This window comes from Eleginops maclovinus, chromosome 6 (genome assembly GCF_036324505.1).
Source record: "Eleginops maclovinus isolate JMC-PN-2008 ecotype Puerto Natales chromosome 6, JC_Emac_rtc_rv5, whole genome shotgun sequence".
In the NCBI taxonomy this organism is placed as follows: Eukaryota; Metazoa; Chordata; class Actinopteri; order Perciformes; family Eleginopidae; genus Eleginops; species Eleginops maclovinus.
In genome coordinates, this window is record NC_086354.1 from 21836850 (window position 1) to 21858479 (window position 21630).

The window sequence follows — 21630 nt, forward strand, 5'->3', positions numbered from 1 at the left end:
GTATTAACACAAGTTTCCTTCTGTCACATTAGCTTAGTTGTGGCTATGCAACATGCTAACTTTATCCCTCGTTGAGAAGAATCACTGACATTTTGCCAACAATTAGCTTGAGTATTCAGTGATTTTAAATAAAACCAAATAAGAAAGATCTATAAAAAAATATGTTGTTGCCATGACATCCTGTGTAAACTGAAGGTGTAGAGAAAAGATGACATTTGCCTGAAAAGCCAGAAAAACACAGAAAAATACAACACTGACACATCTTCACTGCAAGAATCACAGTATGAAGAAAATGGGAGAAATGATAAAATACTCAGGACTGAAACAAGCGAAGGATTAGGAGAATAAATCAATATATTGATACGGAACATTAAATGACATACTTCACTGTTTCCAGACGGACCGGACTTTTACTTCCGGTCGCACCGGATGGTATTGTTTTTAGCCTCGCGTAGCATGTAGCTAATAGTATATCGTATAGGAGAGGGAGAACACACACAGTAAACACAACGCCTCTACCTCTCACTCATTGAGGCTGCAATAACACTATCACCTGTTTAATAACCAATGAACCTCAGAAGAATTGTATAATAAGATATCATAAATAGTGACGTCATAAGAGGGCTAAGCAGAACGTGCCCTGGACCCGCCTCCGTCCAAGTCAGCCAATGGAAGAAGACAGAAGAAAATGACGAAGTCAGATGTGCCGCAGACCCGCCCCGTTACCACTAACCAATAAGAGACAACGAGACCGGAAAGACCTTAGAGTAGAAAACAACTTGAAAGGTTTGAGATCAGCCCTTCTTCCTACGACGCTGTACACAGATAACCACTCGAAAGTGGACTGAGGACCAGTTAAATAGGAGAAGACCACGGCCGAGAGTCCTTTGTAAACGTATCATTCAATTAATAAATGCTGTTAAATTTAGATAGAAGGGGCCACCGTAAAGCTCAATTGGGTCTGGTCCTCAAGCGGAAGAACCATGTTACACCCTTATTGGCTGCATGTTAAACTCTCCCTCCCTGTTTCAATTCTGTCCCTCCAATAAAGGCACTGGTTGTCCAAAAAAATGGACCAATGAAAATGTGCCCAAACTGCATTTGTAGTTTAATTTTTTGTAATATTTTTCCCTTTTGTGGACATGTTTGAAACAATACAAGCTGAGGTGAGAAAATAAATGTGAAGTGTTCATTTTGCGGGAACGTAGGCCTCGGTATTGATGGGGATATTGAATGGAAACAATGATTGACAGGACGATAAAGGGTCTGAGGGACTGAGTGTCCCCCCCCCACCCCACCACCGCTCACCATGTCAGTGCCCAGGTCAATGCAGAGGATGGTGACGGTTCCCAGAGGAAGAGGAACACTGAGACAGATGAAGAGCAGGAAGGGCGAGATCTCTGGGATGTTGCTGGTCAGCGTGTAGGCGATGGACTTCTTCAGGTTGTCAAAGATGAGGCGACCTGCGGTGATCCGAGACACAAGAAAGACAGACAGAGGATAAATATAGGCATAGGGACATTGTTACATACCATGGTATAGTTTTAATAGTGTGTGTTTTCTGCTGCTTCATCACTTTCGAGTGAGTTTTCCTGCAATGAAAAATGACTTTTACTGCTTAGTCAGCTTATTCACATCACTAACGCTTTCTCTCAGCCTGTATTAGAAACCCACACTTTAATTAAATACATAATCGTGTGGCAAGCCTCAACTCAAATCTAAAATCTGTCAAAGTAAGTCAAGTCCTTGAAGCCGTGTCATTTCAAAGGTCTTAATAAGCTCAATGCAGGTCAAGACTCAGGTCTCTGAGTGCTGACCATGATCAATGACGCTTGGACATGTTCCTTTTTGAGACGTTACAGTGTTTGTGTACAATATACAGATACAAAATATGTACCAGAAGTAAAACCGTGAGACGAGAATGTTTTTCGATAAAAGTCTTAAGTAATTCCAGATGTCATGTCCCAATTTCTGACTCTAATCACAAATCTTTAAGGGGCCCTGTTGTGCTTTTGGGGGTTTTCCCTTTCCTGTAGTGTGTCATATGGATTTTTGTGCATGTAAATGGTCTGCAAAGGCTAAATACCCCCCACTCCCCGGCCTGAAACCCTTCCAATGGACTCCTTTGTTTACTTTCGGATCATAATGACATCACTATGTAAAACTTGCACTTCTAACGAGTCCAACACATTGTACGTGATAGGCCAAGGGGTGGGACATCTCTAAGTGGTTGACCAATCACAAGAGAGCCGGCCTGCTAACCAATCAGACCAGACTGGGCTCTGGTTTCAGACAGAGGGTGAAAAGAGGAGCTGCAGCACAGGCAGTAGGAGAAACATAAAGAGCTGTTTGAACATTGAAGCATGGAACCAGTAGAGCACATAATACAAATATGAACCTGAAAATGAGCAGAATATGTCCCCTTTAAGTCTATAAAAACTCTCCCAGTAAGAAACTAATATCATATTTTCCATTTCCAGGTGACTTTACAACAATACAGTAATCTCCAGTCTCTGCGGCTACATCACAAAGGAGCTTGGAGGCAGAATTGGTTTAATTTAAAACTTCTTAAATCCCCTTTTTTCCTCTTTGTCTCTCTGACTCACTTTTCCTTCTTCTATTATTCTCCCTGCGCCTTCCTTGATCTCCCCCCCAACCCACTCACCCTCCTCCACCCCGGTGACGATGGAGGCAAAGTTGTCGTCCAACAGGATCATGTCAGCCGCCTGCTTGGACACATCAGAGCCTGCGATCCCCATGGCAACGCCGATGTCGGCTTTCTTCAGGGCCGGGGAGTCGTTGACGCCGTCGCCCGTCACCGCCACGATCGCCCCCTGCAACCCGCAAGGACCCGGTGAACAAAAAAGTGTCAGGGAACAGGCAGAGATAAGGACTGTGATTTAAGCTTTCCTCTCTCCCCCCCCCCCTCCCCTCCTCTTTTTGTCTTAATAATGTCTTTTCAAAGCAGCTCCAGGGAGATTAAATGAAAAATGGAATTGACTTGCGATCATTCAGACACAAGGAGAGTGAGAGAGTGAGTTATGGTGAATCGTAGCGTGACCTCAATATAGGAGGAGTGTGCAAGTGCGTATACACAACTAACAGCTGAGCGCACGCATTAAGGGACATATATTTTTACGAGTTAACATTAATCATATACTCATACAGAGATATACACACACACACACACACACACACTCACACACCTGTATTCACCCATTCAACCACCTGCACTAACAATTGGCTCAACACACTCACACACAAAGAGTGACACAAACAGCAAAACAGTATTCAGCCTTAAATGGCAGACACACACACACACACACACACACACACACACACACACACACACACACACACACACACACACACACACACACACACACACACACACACACACACACACACAGACACACACACACACACTGTATTCAACCATACCTCCCCACTTGGAAATAAGCAGACACATTCAAGCATTCATCCACACTTTATCGCAAACACACACATGCTTACATTCAACTATATAAACACACATATTTCTATTCAGCAGTTTGTTCTCAACACACACACACAGACACACACAGACACTTGTCCACTGACCTGTCTCTGGCAGCCCTCCACTATGATTAGTTTCTGCTGAGGGGAGGTACGAGCGAACACTATCTCGGTGTGGTTCCTCAACAAGTCGTCCAGGTACTCTGGGCTCATTTCCTTCAGGTCTGAGCCGTGCACCACGCAAGCCTTGGCATCCCTGGGAAACACACACACACACACACACACACACACACACACACACACACACACACACACACACACACACACACACACACACACACACAGTAAGGAGTCAGTAATAACGGGGGCATTTACATTCTGTTTCCTCAAGTTTCATTCTCACACACACACCCACACACACACAGGAGTTTTTTGTCGTGTCTTTCCAAAGCGGACAATGCATTCAAATGATATATAATCAAAAATGAAAAAAGAAAATATTCAAAGGATAATTTGTGGTTAAACAGGATTTGCCTATTTCTAACCACCCAACCCTGTCATTATACCTACTGTCACTCTGATGTTTATATTGTGACTTTAATATTCTTACTTCTCTATAAATACTTTCTTTACTTTCTGACCAAACATCCCTTCCTCTCTCCTTAAGTTATTTCTCCTTTTTTGCCATTTTAAGGTGTTACTGTTCATATTCAGTATTAGCTTTACAGGTGCTGGTACAGTAGACACATTGGTACCACTTTACAATAAGACCACCCTTATAAAGGATTGATAAAGGGTTTATAGTTAGGTTATTAATTAGGTTGTAAACACTTTATTGATCATTAAGGACCATTTATAAACCAGTTCTAACATAGTTTTCATACATCAACACAGGCTCACTATTTGGCAAGATGACTACGCCTATTATTATATTGGCTACATAGCTTCCTTCCTCTTCTTCATCAGCCACTTCCTCGGTATCTGTTGTTCACTGAGTTGATTCTACCCCGATCCATCTTTATGTTTCTTGGCATCACTTAAGCTAAGTAGCAATATAAGGCTTAGCAGTACAGGTAAATGTAGGCTCACTATTTGGCATGCAACCGGTCACAGCTGGCCCTGTTTATCTATAAAAGCTTATTGATGATTTATAAAGTGTTCACAAGCTAATTAATAAATGACTTACAAAATAACAGAGCCAAGCTAGCTGATTATAGTCCAAGCTAAGCTAAGCTAAGTGGCTGCTAGCTCCAGCTTTATATTCATCTAACAAATATGAGGATTCATCTCCTCCTAAACCCCACAAAATGTCAAAATCTTCCTTTGAACACTCACATATCCTTGCATCCTGACACATCACTGACTCTTAGATGCTTGAGGACACAGCCTAAACCTCCTCTAACACACACACACACACACGCACACACACACAGACCTGGGGTCAACTTGGCTCAGAGGGATATTCAGTCTCTCGGCGATGTCCTCGACAGTCTCATTGCACTCGGAGATGATGCCCACACCTTTGGCGATGGCCTTGGCCGTGATTGGGTGGTCCCCTGTCACCATGATCACCTGATGGAGGACAGGAGTTCCCGTAAATCACGGAGCATTATCAAGTTAAACCCCTGTGTATCCCTCCTGTGCGTCCTGTGTCAGAGCATACATGAGTTAGGGCCTTAAGGGGTCCATAAGTCATCCAAATGTGTTGTGTAGTTACACTGGGGAAGAATGGCGCTATTATGGGTTACGGGTTCAAATCTGGCAGTATACGCCAACTTACATCTTGGTTGGCTTGTTCCCAGAGGTCTAAAATGGTCAGGACTGAAGTTAAATGACTGGTTTCATATCTCTCCATTCCCAGGTGTACAGCGTCAGTGTTCATTTACTGCAAGCTTTTCTGACACATACAACGGTTTAGAAACTCATTCTAAAACAAGAAAATGATTGAATACAAAACTCTCTTGACTCTCTCCTGATTGTATCTCATAAGTGCGGAAGAGGACTAGGATTTATTTTAATCCCACCCAAAAATCTAGTCCTCTTTGTGAATTTTATTTGGGGGGGATCTGACCAAAGCAGTTTTATTTTTTAGACAAAATTTTCTCTCAGAATTCTGGGATTAAATCCAGAATCATGATAGAAAAAGCATAATTTACTTTTGATATGTATATGTTAACAGATTTCCAACTTTATTTTGCTTTGAAATGATATGCAATGTCAATGTGTCTCACTAATCTAGTTTAATTCTGAGAAAAAAAGGGAGAATTCGAAATTGAATTCCGAAGTATGAGTAAGGAAACCGCAGAACTCACAGACTCCTGACTTTAATCTCAGAACGAAGAAGAAACAAGTTTAATCAGATGTAAAAATGTGTTCACGTGTGTTCCTAATCCTGTTCCGTACATAAGCACACTAGAACGTTCTGAATAAAGTCTATCAGTTATAATACTCTCGAGGAGAAAGATGCTATTTGAGGATTATGGCATACCTGCATTCATTCAAACTGCAGGGAATAACTCGTCTAGTGTATGAAGGGTTGAGTATATATATATATAATATCGAGTAAATTCCTAAAATCTCCAGCTTCCTTACAGTCTCCCGCAGTCGTCTGACAGGCTGAATGAAGGTGCAATAAAGATAGAGCGCTATATATATATATATATATATATATATATCACTAAAGCCTTTAGACAGACGCCGTGGACCGAAGACAGGCATTTCACGGACACATCAGCACTGCATCCAATAAAAAGTAATTATAGCAACACGAACATGTGCTTTAGTTTCCCCCTGTGGCTCAGCTACCAGCAAATACACCGGATACTCGTGTGTGTGAACAAAATTGTCTTATTTCAGCTCAATCACAGAGTATAATCATAGCACTGTCGGACATTATTGGGAAGTTATGTGAAGCGTATCACACCTTGGATTAAGTTAAATTCCACAACTCATATGAACTATTTTCAATTAGAGCATAGACTTGAGTAAGTTGTATTATTTATATGAAAATGAGAAATGTGTATCTATAACTTCCAACTATATATATTTAAATTGACGATGTTCTGATCCAAGCAGATGTTTTTCAAGTCAAAAAAAGACATGACACATTTTGAAGGTAACCCGATAATGCCTCAGTTAAATCAAAGTTGATATATTGCATCTAAAACTCTCAGACAACTTTGAGATCTTAAGATTTTATCAGTGAATTCCTCACTTTCTGTCAAAAACCCATCAACTAGTTCTTCCCTTAAGTTGCATCTTCGCTCCCTTCTTGCCTCCAGTGTGTTTTTTAAGCCAATTACAGTGTGTCTTTGAACAAATTCATTATCAAAAGAAGCACGATAACTTCTGTACCTGAAAATAAATGTGTAAAATCCCTTTTTCGTACATTTGTAGTAGCACCGGAATTATTCACTCCACTCATTATCCTTTTTTTTTTTAATCTCTGCTGAAGTTGTGTGACCTTGCCGCAGCCCTGGCTTATTACCTTTTTGACAAAACATCTGCTCTGCACGTATTGTCAGTCGATTAACATATAATGCAAATCTATAATAGATGTTCTGAATCTGCATTTTATTAAAATGAACCTTTTTCTATCTTTGAATATGGTGAGTTCATCCTTCGTGCCTGGTTTTATTTAAATGTTTATAATACAAATGAAATGTTTCCCTGCTCTAATGATGTTGTAACTTCATTAATATCTTCCACAAAAACAAGGGGAGAACAAACAACACACTTTGCTCCTGTTTCCTCGGCTGGCCTTCATTGATTCATAACTTATCAGCAGCTTCTTCTGATCATTTTTCCAACAATTATCATCCATCAGGACCCCTCGAAGTGATCGCCTGTCATTGGAAGTGCATCTTTTTGACTTGAAAAGATACTTGACGTGCAAGTCCTTGCTCTTAAAAAAATGATAAATGGAGCCCCAGGAAAAGGGCTTTTCAGGCACTAACAATGAAAGTTGAGTCTGTGGAACCAATTACCTTGATACCGGCGGAGCGGCATTTACCCACTGCGTCAGGCACAGCGGCACGCGGCGGATCAATCATGGAGATGAGACCCAGGAAGCAGAGTTTCTCGGTGGGGAAGTTGGTTTCGTCGCTGTCGAAGGTGAATCCTCGAGGGAACTGGGATGAAGACAGATTCAAGTGGCAGAAGCCTGCAAGAGGAGAGGGATCAGTGAGGTGATCGTTCATAACTGACTGACATCCCACAGCATGCTGTGGCTAACGGAGAAAAACATAAAGCCTGCTGTTCTGTTGCTCCGACATCAACTGCCTATTCATCTTGCACTTAAAACATTTTCTATGACTCATAAAGCATCCAACAAGGATGCTGCAGTTTATTCTGCTGTTGCCATTAACGTGAAAAACAAAGAACCTTTCAGGAAACACATCGTCCCTGCTGCAGTGATCCTTTACCTTAGAGTTTGCATACAAATCATTTTTTAATTTTAGATGTAGACTTTGAGGTTGCAGGTCTGAAATACAAATGGAATCAGTTACTTTTATTAATTCATGAACAGCAGCCCGTTGAAATATGCATCCCTTGAATCCCCACAGAGCCTAGCACAATAAAATGCTCAGTGTAAAAGAGGAGAAACCTTTCTTTGTCAAGAAACATCCGAGCCATCGCCGCCATCACCCAAGGCATAACGGAGGTTTAATAATTTACATGCTTTTGTGAATTTCACTCCAGAAATGGCGTTATTCCACATTTCACAGTTTAATAAAGTGACACCTGCTTTCAAAAAAGAATGAGCATAACACATAATTATTACCCATGGTGCCAGGTTTTTTTTGGGTTGTCAAAATGATGACATTTACAGAGTCGGGATGCCGAGCACTTGAGAGATATTGCAAGTTGAACTTTTGGTAATTACCTTTTTTTTGTTTTTACCCACAATGGCATTTTACAATGTTGTTTTGAGTAGGAATGTTAGAGATTTCTGCAGACTGTGACCTGGAATTAATCACCGGTCCATCACAAACTCATTATCTTTACAATATTACATAGAAAAACATCTCTCTGAAGAAGAAGGAGGAGGAGGCGAGGAGAAGGAGAAGGAGAAGAAGAAGGAGAAGGAGAAGGAGAAGAGAAGGAGAAGGAGAAGAAGAAGGGAAATGTCTTTCTCTGACATGTTGTGTAAAGTAAATGTCTATCCATTTCTCAAGAAAATACACATTCCCAGGGATTTGTGGCTAAACTGAGCTCTGTAAAGTACGGGGACTTAGTACAGTGAGGAGTTTTTGGCATACACAGTGTGACAGTATGACCAAGATAGTGCCGAATTTGGCAACAGAATTAACTTCAACACCTCCAATCTACGGTGGCCAACAGGTGTGAACGCGCTACAACGTTCCAAAACACTTCCATCAGAAGAAACGTTCTCTCCTTCAAATCTTTGACCCCACCTTTACCTAAATGGACACACAAGGAATGATATCTGCTTCTTCATGCACCTGCATTTATTACTTTGGTTTTGGTTTTATACTCAATAATCTGTCCCCAGTTTTATAAATGATATACTGTACCTTCTCCTACTAACTTACTATTCTTTAGATAAGTGCACTTTAAGAGGAAGGTAGGAGTCGGACCTGGGGGCTGGGTGTGTGTGTGTGTGTTTCGTGGTGAAGTAGGTGAAGATTTTTCTTCATTTGCATGTTTTTTTGGCACATTTGTGTTTTTATATTTGCATGGTTTTTGAAACTGCACATGTTTCTCCTAATGGAAATATTTTGGGTTGTTGTGACGTGTTGACACCTGTTAGTCAGCGTACGTATCCCTCCAACAATGCCATTCATTTATCAAGTAAAAAACATGTAAAGGATCAGTCTGGGGTTATTGTAGTAACACTACTGTCTTAGTGGACATTTTTAAACGACACTTTTCTTTAGATTAGCTTTTTATTAGCGTCCTTTTAAATGGTCTTTTATTCTTTATCATGTACCGGCTTTTATCCTGTTTTATTGTTCTTAAAGGTTTTAATTTGTATTATTTATGGAACAGTTTTATACCAACGTTTATTTCTGAGCCGGTCTTTTAATAGCTGCATCCTTTATTATTATAGTACCATACCTTTGCTAGAATGAATCTCTGAATCTGTTGCTATGCTGCATGTATCTGCATTACACATCTGTTCTTGTTGGTGTTTAACTTGTGATGTGTGCCTTTCTGTAAAGCACTTTGAGCTGCATGTCATGTATGAAAGGTGCTATATAAATAAAGCTTTAATATTATATTATGATTATTCCTTATTTTTCAAACCAAAACCATCAATGTGTTTCTCCCAATTATTTCATTTTGAACTTTGGTAATTCATTTTGCAATTCTTATTATTCATTTTTAGAGTTTTCTGTAGAGTTTGTCCTGAACATAATGACAGTCGATTGCAATTCTGCTCAAGCCGGCAGTGCCAACATCTTCATCTTTGTTTACACCGTTGCAATGAAAGCACTTTTGCAGGGACATGTAGCTTAACTATCCTCGTTTCCAAGGAGAAAATAAAAGCGAGTACTGTGACTGCTTCTCCTCACACTCTATTCCCACGGCAGTAATAACGGGTGGCAGGAAACATACCCAGCACTCTCTCTCCCAGTCCTCCCAGGTCCATGTAAGCGCTCTGGAAAGAATCCCTCATGTTTTCATCCAGTGGCTGCTCCTCACCGTGGACCATGATGCTGCTGCACCTGTAACACATTTGTAAATAACACGTTCAATGCTTCTCCTGCTACAAAAACACTTTCTGTCTGAATAGAAATGTATTATCTTACTTCTGTGAACCATCCTAAAAAACTCTGCCAATGTCAAAGGTCACAGAGGAGTTGTCGTGCTGCACAGGGTGACTTTAATGAAGTGTAATAGCACCATATTTGGGCATATACATATCTTTATCAACTCCAATCAAACCCACAATGCCTTTAATTTGCAATAACAGAAACATTTAAAGGATTAGACTGCTGTTAGTCTATATTTTTCTCTATATAGTCTATATTACTGGCTGTGAAATACATACTTCACAGTATTCAACTGATTTATTTGTTTACTACCGGCTGCCCCTCCAGTTCACTCAGATTATAACACTACTGTTGAAGAAATGACTGTGTGATGTGCAATATACAGTATTAATGTCGCCACTTGCTGCTTCCTTTTTACTTTATATGTTCACTTACTAAAGAATACTGCTACCTATTTTTCGCCACGGATGTATATCTACTTTCTTTGCCTCTACTGTACGGAACAGGATTAGGGCCATAGGGGAAATTGTTTCGATCTGACCAAAAGGGATATTTGTATTTTATTTCTGAAATTAAAGTACGAATTTGGACTTTTTTTTCAGGGATTTTCAGGAAAAAGTCTGAATATATTTTTTTCCCCAGAATTCTGACTTTAATCTAGAAAAAAAAAAAAAGAATAACTTGGGTCCAATCTAAAAAGAAAAATCCACATGTGCCCTGAATCTCTTCCGTAGGACTGTGTTAGGGAATTTTTGGCTTAGGTGTTTAACCTTTGACACAGTTCATCATTTTCTCCTTCCTCTGTCTCTATTCCTGTGGCATAGTTCTGTGGCCTTGGGGTTGCTGTAATCTCCCTTAAGGAGGGGCAGCTTGGGTGCTTTGTTGATGCCAGTCTATGACCGAGCTCAAGCTACCATGAGATAGTTTATTGTTCAGGGACGTCTAGAAGCCCTTCTTATCTGGAAGAAGAAAAGAAGAAGACATACTTTTATTAATCCCTTACAGGATTTCAAGGACATCCCTTATGGAACATACTGTAGGTTCCCTGGCGCACATTTGTATCCATGGACGACAGCTTTAGTTAGATTCAGGGTCCATATTTGTCTAGTCTCACTGATGAGGAATGCTGATTATACACTCTGAACTGGTTAAAACCTCGAACTGCAGGAGAGTTCTTGAGAATTGGTTGGCCAACCGGTGTCTGAACTCGTGGCTACGGCAAATGTCTTGTCAACTCTCCGGCCGTTAACTTCATAATAAACCTTCAGTGTTTGCCATCAAAGTTCCAGCTCTCCCCGTGTCTCCCTGAGTTTTGTCTCCATTTCTCCAGGAGTGTCCATCACAGATTGAATATGTTACTCTACTAATTTAGCCTTTGCCTTTTGTCTGCACTCTTCCCTTCGTTGTGGGTCGAATAAAGAACTTCTGATTCTGATTCATCATCGTGTTCTTTCTTTCTGATTCCTTTATCTTTTCGGTGGCTCTCAGCTCTCAGACTTTACATTCCTTCTGTAAAAGGTCACAAACATGCAGCCTTCTTTAATTGTTTTAAAAAAAAAGAAAAGATGATTCATTTCTGTAGAGCAGCTGTCCTAGGGTAAATATTGAATTTGATGGAGACTATTTTCACCCGTGGATTAATACACACATGGTGCTTCAGTGAGTCACTTCACAGCAGGACGGTATATGTGGGATGGACTCAAAACTACACAACACATTTCATGGTGATGATTGGACATGTCGACAGCTTCTTATGTGTTCTCTATATCTGCTTTTAGGCTCAAACCCAAGTTTAGTCTTTTGATAGGGTTTTTAAAAATAATACTAAAAATATCGCCAGCCTTTAAGAAGTTTTCACTACATCCCTGGGAGACGAGGATAAAATAAAAATCAAATGAAAAAGGAGCAGGCATTTTGTGATGCCTCACTTGGGAGACGTATAATCGATCCCTTATTGATTGACCAACCTGTCCAGGATTCTCTCTGGCGCTCCCTTCATGACCAGAATATGACCAGAGGGATTGTCCTCCGCTTCATGGACAGAGAGCTGGGGAGATAAAAGGGGGAGAATAAAGGAAGGCCGGTGAGGACAAAACACTGCAGTATTAATCTTGAAACAATTTGCACTATGCAGTTTATTGCTGGTTGTTTCCTGCTTGTGTCGTCGCTTCAGAAGGAAAAAGGCTAAGGACAGACATGCCTCTTAGTGACGCTCAACAATGAATTTCACGGTTGTACTAGCAATCATTTCTCCAGTCATTTTTTTCGAGTGGTTTGAGAGAAAAAGTCTTATCAGAGCTGACTTGACTGAGTGCCCAGTGTGAGTCCTATGCATTCACCGTGTTGAAGGAGCATTCATTCACACTCTCAAATGTATTCCTGTGGTAGTACACCTTGCATCGGCCCTTCCCCCACACATGCACACACACATACTCCCTCAGGTAATTTGTATCTTAGCCACAGCATATCTAATCTCAGGAAACCAGAGCAAAATTGCTTTTTTTTTTTCCTCGACACAAATGTTCCTGTTTTAAGTCGGGGAACAGGTGCACAGAATTCAGGAAGTTCTTTGTTTGCTGCAACATCTCTGTTGAGTTATTCATACTCCTGTGCAAATCTCCTGACAGACTCTGGGAGGAAAGCAGCAACACTCCCCCTGTCTTAATTGCTGCATTGCCCTTGAGCAACTTGTTAGAGCTCAGGACTTTTGCACAGTCCTAAATTAAGTATTAATTTCTGATAATGTTGTCGACTCCTACAGGATGTACTAAAGCACGCAGCTGAACTTGAAGAGGCTCTGTTATGCTTTTTGGGGTTTTCCCTTTCCTGTAGTGTGGTATATACTGTACATTTGTGTGCATGTCAATGGTCTGCAAAGGCTAAAATCCCTGTTTCTCTCCCACACTCCCCCTCTGTCTGAAATACCTCCACTGTAGTCCTTTGTTTTACTTCCGTAAAACATATTGTTTCTATTGGATAGCGCTCCAACACATTATTTGTGACAAGCTAAGGGGAGGGACATCTCTAGGCGGTTGACCAATCACAACAGAGCCGGCCAGCTAACCAATCAGAGCAGATTGGGCTCTGGTTTCAGACAGAGGGTGAAAAGAGGTGCTGCAGCACAGGCAGTAAGAGAACAATAACGAGCTTTTTGAACATTAAAGCACTTTTTTATTTATTATTATTTTTGTATTACTTATTTCATATGTTATCCTCCTTATTGTATTTGCTTGTTATCTTCACTGTCTCTTTGCTAAACAATGCAAATGTCCGTGTTGTAGGATAATTAAAGGAGTTTTGTTTCTCCCTCAGAGCTTTTAAGACATTTATAACTGTCTCACTCTGAGAAATGTAGAAGATGACAGTTGCTTTTTCTGAAAATAACTACTAATGGAATCACACAAAGATTCTTATTCCTTAAATTTGAATTATAAAGTATTTATTTAAAGTGATTTAGTTTATCACACATTAGGTCCTCTCACCTAACCCGACTCAAACCAAAGGTCTTTATGCTGGGACCAGACCAGAGGGACTTTCTGTTCATTGAAAGCTAGCAACATCTTCTGAGCCTCCAAAAACAACCAGTTTCTAATCCCGGTGTATTCTTCCGTCATAAATACCACACATGGAAACTGCAGCAGCTCCTCTGTGGATCACAGTATTGTGCTCGCGGCCTGTTGGGCGGCTTCCAAGCGTAAATGTGTGCAACAGTGTGAATGTAAAGCAGGGTGTCGCTGGAAAAGAGCATGCAAGTTCAGGCTGCCTTTCTGAACATGAAGTAAAAAGGTTAAAAATGAATATGCATGATTCACTCAAAAATCACTTGCAATGCTTGGAAGAACTAAGAATATTGTAAGTTTAAAGAACACAGGCAACATTATATATTTATTATACCAAATAAAAAACACAAAATTAAGATTATAAAAAAATAAATTGAAGCTATTTGTGAATAAATACAAACACAAGTTAAATAAAAGATTAAGATTTGTTAAAAAAATAATTCAAATAATTATTAGAAGTATATTGAATGTATTTATGAATAAAAACATGTATAAAAACAATGTTAGGTTCATTAAAAAATAAGATTTGTAAAGAAAAATATAGAAATAATAATAAGAAATAAATTGAATATATTTATGAAGAAATAAAAATGTATACTTACAATGTTAAGCTTATTAAAACATTAAGATTTGTATAAAAAATACGTAGAATTAATTTCTTATTTAAGTCAAATCTATAAATACAAAATTGTTATTTTGTAAAATATATATATATATATAATTAATTATAATAAATAAATAAATAAAGTATTTTTGAGCAAATATATATCTGAAAGTGTTAAGTAATATTCTGTAAATATTTGTATTTGCTAAACAGTTTGAGATGTACAGTGACGGTGAGTTTCTGAACATCAGTCCCATGCAGTCAGTACCTGGTATTTGTTGGTGGAGTTGAACGGGATCTCTGCCACCTTGGTGTTTCTGGCTCTCATCTCACGAACACTCCCACAGCACAGTTCGATGCATTTGAGCAGAGCAGACTCTGAAGCGTCCCCCGCTGTCTCCCTCTGGGGAAACACACACAGCCGCACATTAGCACAGTCACTCACATATTCATATTAAGAGAAGAGTGTTGTCGGTCTCCCTGCCAGTGTTTATCTCCATCTGCATTGGAAGGGAACTTCTGCTGATTAAATCCGTACCTGAGATGACTTCCTTCTCTTCCATTACGGGGCTCATTAAAGATGCAAGGAGTATCATCTGCACATCCAGCACTGGGCCACGTTGTTTTCAAAGTTATGTAACTATTTAATGTAGAAGTAATGAAAGTGCAAAACCCGGTTTTCTTCTTTTTCAGTTCATGGGATGAAGAGAAATTTGATTAAAGCAGCTCAGTGTTTTCAGGAAGGAAAAAGCTGAGTAGTTTGCTGTATTTGGCGTTTGCTGTCAGGATAAGGATGCCCTGAATATGCATACGTATATTTTAAAAATGGAAAACAATGTTATAAATAAATATCTGTGCAACACATTACACAGCATTGGCAAATTGGCTGTTAAATGGAAATTATTTTAGCTTGAAGGTATTAAAACACCTTTATTTTTTCTGTGGTCCATTTTTTCTCAAAGTGTTCTTCAGAAATCCATCACTGACAATTCCTTGTTTGCTTTTTAGCAGCAGAGCTCACATTTAAAGCATTGCAAGTTCAGAAAGAAACAATTTCACAAGGCTCAGAATTCATTTGTCCACAGTTTGGAGACACAACACTCTATATTTGTTTTTAATTTTAAGGTGGACCGGCTTATGGGTGACAAAGTTGCTTGGCTGATGCTTGAACAATTATCCTCTCATAACCTGGAAAAAAGAAAACCCCCCTTGATAAGAATTCCATGAGGGTCACTGCAATCTCTTCCACTCTTGCAGCCAATGTAATAAAATCCATGCCGAGCCGAATGACCTTACAGCCAATACACCAATAGGGGCCGAACCGAGACAAGATATTTGTCTTTGTTCCTGTTTACTCATTCATGAACAGCCGCTAAACAAGGACATGCGCTCTGCTCGATCTGTCCTTGTTTGTGCCTTTTCATGAATGAGTAAATAGATCAAGGAAATTCCATTTCTGTTTTCCCGGGTGCTAGATATGGACTTGTTCCTGTAGTGGCAGAGCGGCCCGGGCCTTGACTGGTGTGTTTGAGTGCTGTCAGGAGATATGGTTGTTACTTAATGCAGGGAGGAAGCCAGGGCACCTGGAGGGGTGAGAGCAGAGAGGCTGCAGAGAGGCTGCAGAGAGGCTGCAGAGAGGCTGCAGAGAGTATGAGAGCCACACTGGGAATTTCTGCAGGTCAATGTAGCACAGTTTGGAGGGTTAGCGGTCGGAAGAACTCTGGGATATTATTGACTTACCCACCCAGCAGTGTGTGTGTTTGTGTCAGTGTAGGGGAGTTATTTCCAGGGGTGCACCGGATAATCTGTGTGCGTGCGTGCGTGTGTGCATGCCATGCACCAGTGTCAAGTGGAATTGACAAATCATTTTTATGGGATGTTTTTTTCTCTGCGGGTGCCATGTGTGTGAAGATTGGCTGGCCCCACGGCAAAATACTTAAGTACTGAATCTTTACTAAAGTGCATCTGTGTGTTGCAACTCAACTGTAGCTATATTAGCTTTATTGTCTGTATGCTAATCATTTATAAAATATAAGGCATAGCACACCTATTTGCTTGTTCTTGAACACAGCAACTCAGTACCTTTTTAGAGTACTATGAGGTAATTGCTATAAATATTTCAGAAATAGTGTACTTCTACTAAATGTGTACTGCTGCTATTAGTTATCACAGATTATCATGTTGATTACAAACCCATTACATCAGTTTTTACAATATATAAACTACTTAATGCATCAACAAGTACTCCAAATCTTTGTTTACCATTGAGGGAACCCAAGACAATGTCCACAAATGTTCAAGGTAACAAGGGGGTGATTCTTTGTACAAATAGTCCTTTTGTGGCTCATTTCAAACATTCAAACTGATTATCTTTGATTGACAGCTTCCCTGACACTCTCCTGATGTTGTAAACTTCCCCTTACCGTGAATGCAAAATCCTCTCTTATGAATAATGTGCATGCACAATTAGATCCCAATCCTAAAAAAAGGTCTTCTTGTAATGTCCTCAGATTAAATGAAACCTGTTCTGACTTCCTGTTTAAGAGAGTGCAGATAATTCATGAGACTGAATCATTGATGCAAAGGTTTGGAAAGCTGCTGGTAGAGAGTGTGTGTGTGTGTGTGAGTGTGTGTGTGTGTGTGTGTGTGTGTGTGTGTGTGTGTGTGTGTGTGTGTGTGTGTGTGTGTGTGTGTGTGTGTGTGTGTGTGTGTGTGTGTGTGTGTGTGTGTGTGTGTGTGTGTGTGTGTGTGTGTGTGTAGGGCAGAGGTTCATACCATCAGGATGGGGAAGTTCTCCTGTCCGGCTTTGAAATCTGCTCTGTTGCATAGGCCGGCTACGCGAGACAGAGCAACCCAAGTAGCAGAGCTCTTGTCAAATCCTAAACCTGAGAGAATAGCAGAAGGAGCTGTGTTAGACTCATGCACTATTTATGCTCCTGACTTAACTCTTGGTTCACACAGCTCTGGATATTGAAGCTAAATAACAGAAAAGAAGAGCAATCACTTATTCCTCGACAAAGCTGATTTTCAAATCCCCAGTCTGGAAAATGGCATGCATTTTTAACCAGAATGTGTCGGAAAATAAGAAGCTGTTTGGAAAATTCATCTCTCCTTCCCAGCAAACCGGAACTAAACATGACCTTCACTCTGCCGCGTTCCAGTTTTATTGTAGCCCTGACTCTCTGGAGTGGTCACTGTCAATCCTAGTGTGTAAACAGATAGTATCTTGCAACATCAGCACAAGTTGGCGCGAGTTGTTGAATTTGACAAAGCGAGGTGCGAAAAGGATCCAAAACCTGCAACAGCTGCAAAAACATACTCCCTGCTCTTGAAAAATGCAGTTGTTTCAGCTGTGCAGCCTCCATCAGCCCTACAACAGCAGTTATTTATTGTGTGATTCCACATCCGCCTACTCAATACTCATTGGTATGCATACACTTGTTTTTGTTTCTTCCGGAACCCTTTTTGGTTATTGCTAAAACATCCTTTGAAATTTGGACCGGGTTGCAGCTGAGACAGGAATCGGATTGGTTCCACGGCAAACTCTGGCAGAAGATGTGTTTGCACTGTAGCTGATGGTTGTGCCGCCCACTGCGTACCTCTGCTCAATTAATCCGAGCACTGGTGCAAACAGAGCTGTCGGTTGGCGGCGTGAACATTGGACAGATTCATTTCAGCAGGTGGTCACTGTTTCCCGCTCTGTATTCCCACACACTCTCCAACTTTCCTGCGAGCCATCTCTTTCCTTTCCTCCTCCCCAGGCACAGATAGACCTCAAAGGGGGTTTGATCTTATATAAAAGCAAACAAATGTCTAATACACCTTATCTAAAGCGTATGCGTGCCTTAGTATGATATATGTGGATATTATTAAACTAATTATTTGGCAGTAGTATCTTAGCCGTACGATATCAGCATTTTCTTATCATAACTGAAGCATTGTGCCGCCTGATGTCTTTATGGAGAAGTTGGTGAGAGAAAGGAGTTGCATCTTTGTCAGAGGGTAAGCTAAGGTTAAAATGTAGGAAGACGTTACTGAAATATACTTAATTTCCTTGAACCAACAACTTGGGTCTGTTTAGAATACATACATACATTTTAATATCCCTTAAAACTGCCACAAAATCCCAAGCATACATTAATTTACAAGTGACTCAAATCTCAGTTTGCCCTTTTCTTAAGTTGTGCTGTAGTAGAGATGTTAACCCTTTAGAGTCTTGTTCTAATTCAGCTGTTTTCAAGCTACTTTTTTTTTTAAAATGGTCTTACTAAACCCCATTCTGCACAGAAAAGCGTGATGGAAATTTCTGGAGCAATGGAGACGAAACTCAGAGAGACACGGGGAGAGCTGGAACTTTGATGGCAAACACCGAAGGCTTATTATGGAGTTAACGGCCGGAGAATTGACAAGACATTTGCTGTAGCCACAAGTTGACAGAGCGGTTGCCGGCCAAATCTGAAGAACTCTGCTGCAGTTTAAGGTTTTAACCAGATCAGAGTATATAATCAGCATTCCTCATCAGCGAGACTAGACAAATATGGACCCTGAATCTAACTAAAGCTGACGCACATGGGAAATAATGTGCATCAGGAAACCTACGTTCCAGATAAGAAGGGCTTCTAGACGTCCCTGAACAATAAAGTATCTCATGGTAGCTTGTGCTCGGTCATAGACTGGCATCAACAAAGCGCCCAAGCTGCCCCTCCTTAAGGGAGATTACAGCAACCCAAAGGCCAAAGAACTATGCCATGGTAATACAGACAGAAGAAGGAGAAAATGATGAACTGTCTCAAAGGTTAAACACCTAAGCAAAAAATATTCATCCATCTTTCCCGCTTTTCCGTCAGGGTCGCGGAGGTAACAGCTCCAGCAGAGAGCCCCAAACTTTCCTTTCCCTGGCCACATCAACTGGCCAGGGAAAGGAAATGGAACTGGGGGATTCCAAGACGCTCCCAGGCCAGCGAAGAGATATAATCCCTCCCCCTGGTCCTAGGTCTACCCCTCAGTCTCTTCCCAGCTGGACGTGCCTGGAACACCTCCCTAGGGAGGCGCCCAGGTGGCATCCTCACTAGGTGCCCGAATCCTCACTATTCTGTAACAAAAAGAATCGGAACATTCCAGAGTCACATATTCTTGGCAAGAGTCCGCAAAGCTTGAACTTGGAGCCGTTGAAACACCTGCGTCCTTGAGACTCCAACAACTCGCTGCTAAAACAACTCGTAATACAGAGCTACAGTCAGTTGTAAATTAAAACATATCATCGTGTTGGAAAAGAAGGACTCGTGTGAAAGACAACTAAAGCAAAAGACAACTAAATAGAAATATGTATTAAATATTCAAAGACGATCTCTCGACTTGAGTCTATGAGATATTTCCACCACAGTGCGCCTCTTACATCGTCTGCACGTGCCTGCCCCTCCCTTTCACTTTTATCCCTCTCACTGTCTCACCCGTCTGGTCCTCGGTGGTGTCCGCCTCGTGGATCTGGTTGTCGAACCACATGTGGGCCACGGTCATGCGGTTCTGGGTCAGCGTGCCCGTCTTGTCGGAGCAGATGGTGGAGGTGGAGCCGAGAGTCTCTACGGCCTCCAGGTTCTTCACCAGGCAGTTCTTCTTGGCCATTCGCTTGGCTGTGAGAGTCAGACACACCTGGGAGGACACAGGGGGGAGGGGCGGAGGAGAGGGGAGGATGGATGATTGTTAGTCGAGGAGGGAAGAGAGAGCATGTGTACGCACCGGTGCGTTCAAGTGCTTGTGCTTGTGAAACCATGCGTGGTCCAGGTGCTTTAGTACGAAAGAGCATGTGTGTGTGTGTGTGTGTGTGTGTGTGTGTGTGTGTGTGTGTGTGTGTTTGCATGTATCTGGTTGGCTGGTTAACAGCAGGTGCACAGGGACATAAAAATACCATGAATAGACAGATCCCATATGTTGCGAGAGACACATCATCGCACAATGATTCAAGCGCCCGGCATTATTTACAGAGCAGCAAATGCAGCACAAACATTTCCACCCACAATTCATTGAGTGTCTTAAGCGAAAGCAACTAAAGAAAAAAAAACAGCCACAGGGAGTTAATTTATTTTCTGTGACCAGTGAAATGTCGACTGATGGCATTTCAAACGCCAGCTGGCATCCACCTCAGCTCACACTTTGTTTATTGTTGCAGAAAAAGTTAGATTTATTTCAACATTTGAGTGACTCCGGTAACCATTGAGTAATAAATCACCTGCTTTGTTGTGTTCTGTAGAATCATTAGAGCCGGAGCTAACATTCACTGAGGGTAAATTAGTGCTAGGAGAAGCGCAGGTGTAACTAATAACATTGACGATGGCGCCACGCCATTGAGGCGTGCCAGTAAACCATGACAGTGAGTCGGGTTAGATAAGGGCTCCACCACTGGCACACGCAGCGCTGCAATGATCAATATTTTGATGTTAACACTGGATTAAATTACTGCATGTAATGAGAAAACAGCTGCTCAAGGTGTCAAACCCGAGGAGGATTAACACACAATTCTGCATTCTCCCCGAAGTACTTCAGAGCTTTTTAGCACAAACTCCAGTTTCATCAACCCCATTTCAGAAGCCTCAGGCAGCAATTTCATCAAACGAGCATTTAGCCAACGCACATTACCTACCCGGCACCAAACAGCACACAGAAAGAAGTTAGCAACTAACTCATGGAGAAAGTTATACACCAAGCACACAGAAAGTATCTTGTTTTAGGAGGTGGTGGAGACCAAACCAGAGGTAAAAGGGGAGTGAATATTAGATGTGTAATGGTTGAAGGACCTTGAATGAATTATTTCAGGCAACAGTTAGCTTATAGTTTGTAAGTAAACAATTCACTTATAGGTTGTAAGCCATCATTTCAACAGGCATCTCCACCTGTAACTGTGTCCTAAAAAACACCCTAAAATCTGCCTTGTGCCTCCATTAATAACGCTTTTTGTTACACTATTCACTACTATAGCTGTAACCCAAATGTGAGAACATCTATGGTCAATTTTAAATTAATGTGTTCAGGGTTTTTGCTCCTGACTGGTTCTGGGTGTGTTTATCAGGGACGAATGTATTGATTTTGAGGCGCCAGGTAAAGAGTTTCTTGCTTCATTTCTTATAATTGCTCTAATTTGGAATAATAGTTAGAACAAAACAAATAATGAAAAAATATGACCAGAGGTGGAGGAGACCAAAATGGAGGTAAAAGGACCACGAATATTAATTGTGCA

At 41.0% G+C, this 21630-nt stretch overlaps 1 protein-coding gene across 1 annotated transcript in view; it reads right to left on the bottom strand.

Moving 5' to 3' along the window:
- Positions 1 to 21630, bottom strand: part of atp1a2a (ATPase Na+/K+ transporting subunit alpha 2a) — a 41766-nt gene that overhangs the window by 7065 nt on the left and 13071 nt on the right. The window contains exons 9-18 of the mRNA XM_063885700.1: positions 19850 to 20048; positions 17175 to 17284; positions 14668 to 14802; positions 12203 to 12282; positions 10078 to 10187; positions 7482 to 7657; positions 4931 to 5067; positions 3601 to 3751; positions 2666 to 2834; positions 1309 to 1463 (exon numbers count right to left, since the gene is read on the bottom strand). Of these exons, the coding sequence (XP_063741770.1) occupies positions 1309 to 1463; positions 2666 to 2834; positions 3601 to 3751; positions 4931 to 5067; positions 7482 to 7657; positions 10078 to 10187; positions 12203 to 12282; positions 14668 to 14802; positions 17175 to 17284; positions 19850 to 20048 (1422 nt within the window). The remainder of the gene's footprint in view (positions 1 to 1308; positions 1464 to 2665; positions 2835 to 3600; positions 3752 to 4930; positions 5068 to 7481; positions 7658 to 10077; positions 10188 to 12202; positions 12283 to 14667; positions 14803 to 17174; positions 17285 to 19849; positions 20049 to 21630) is intronic.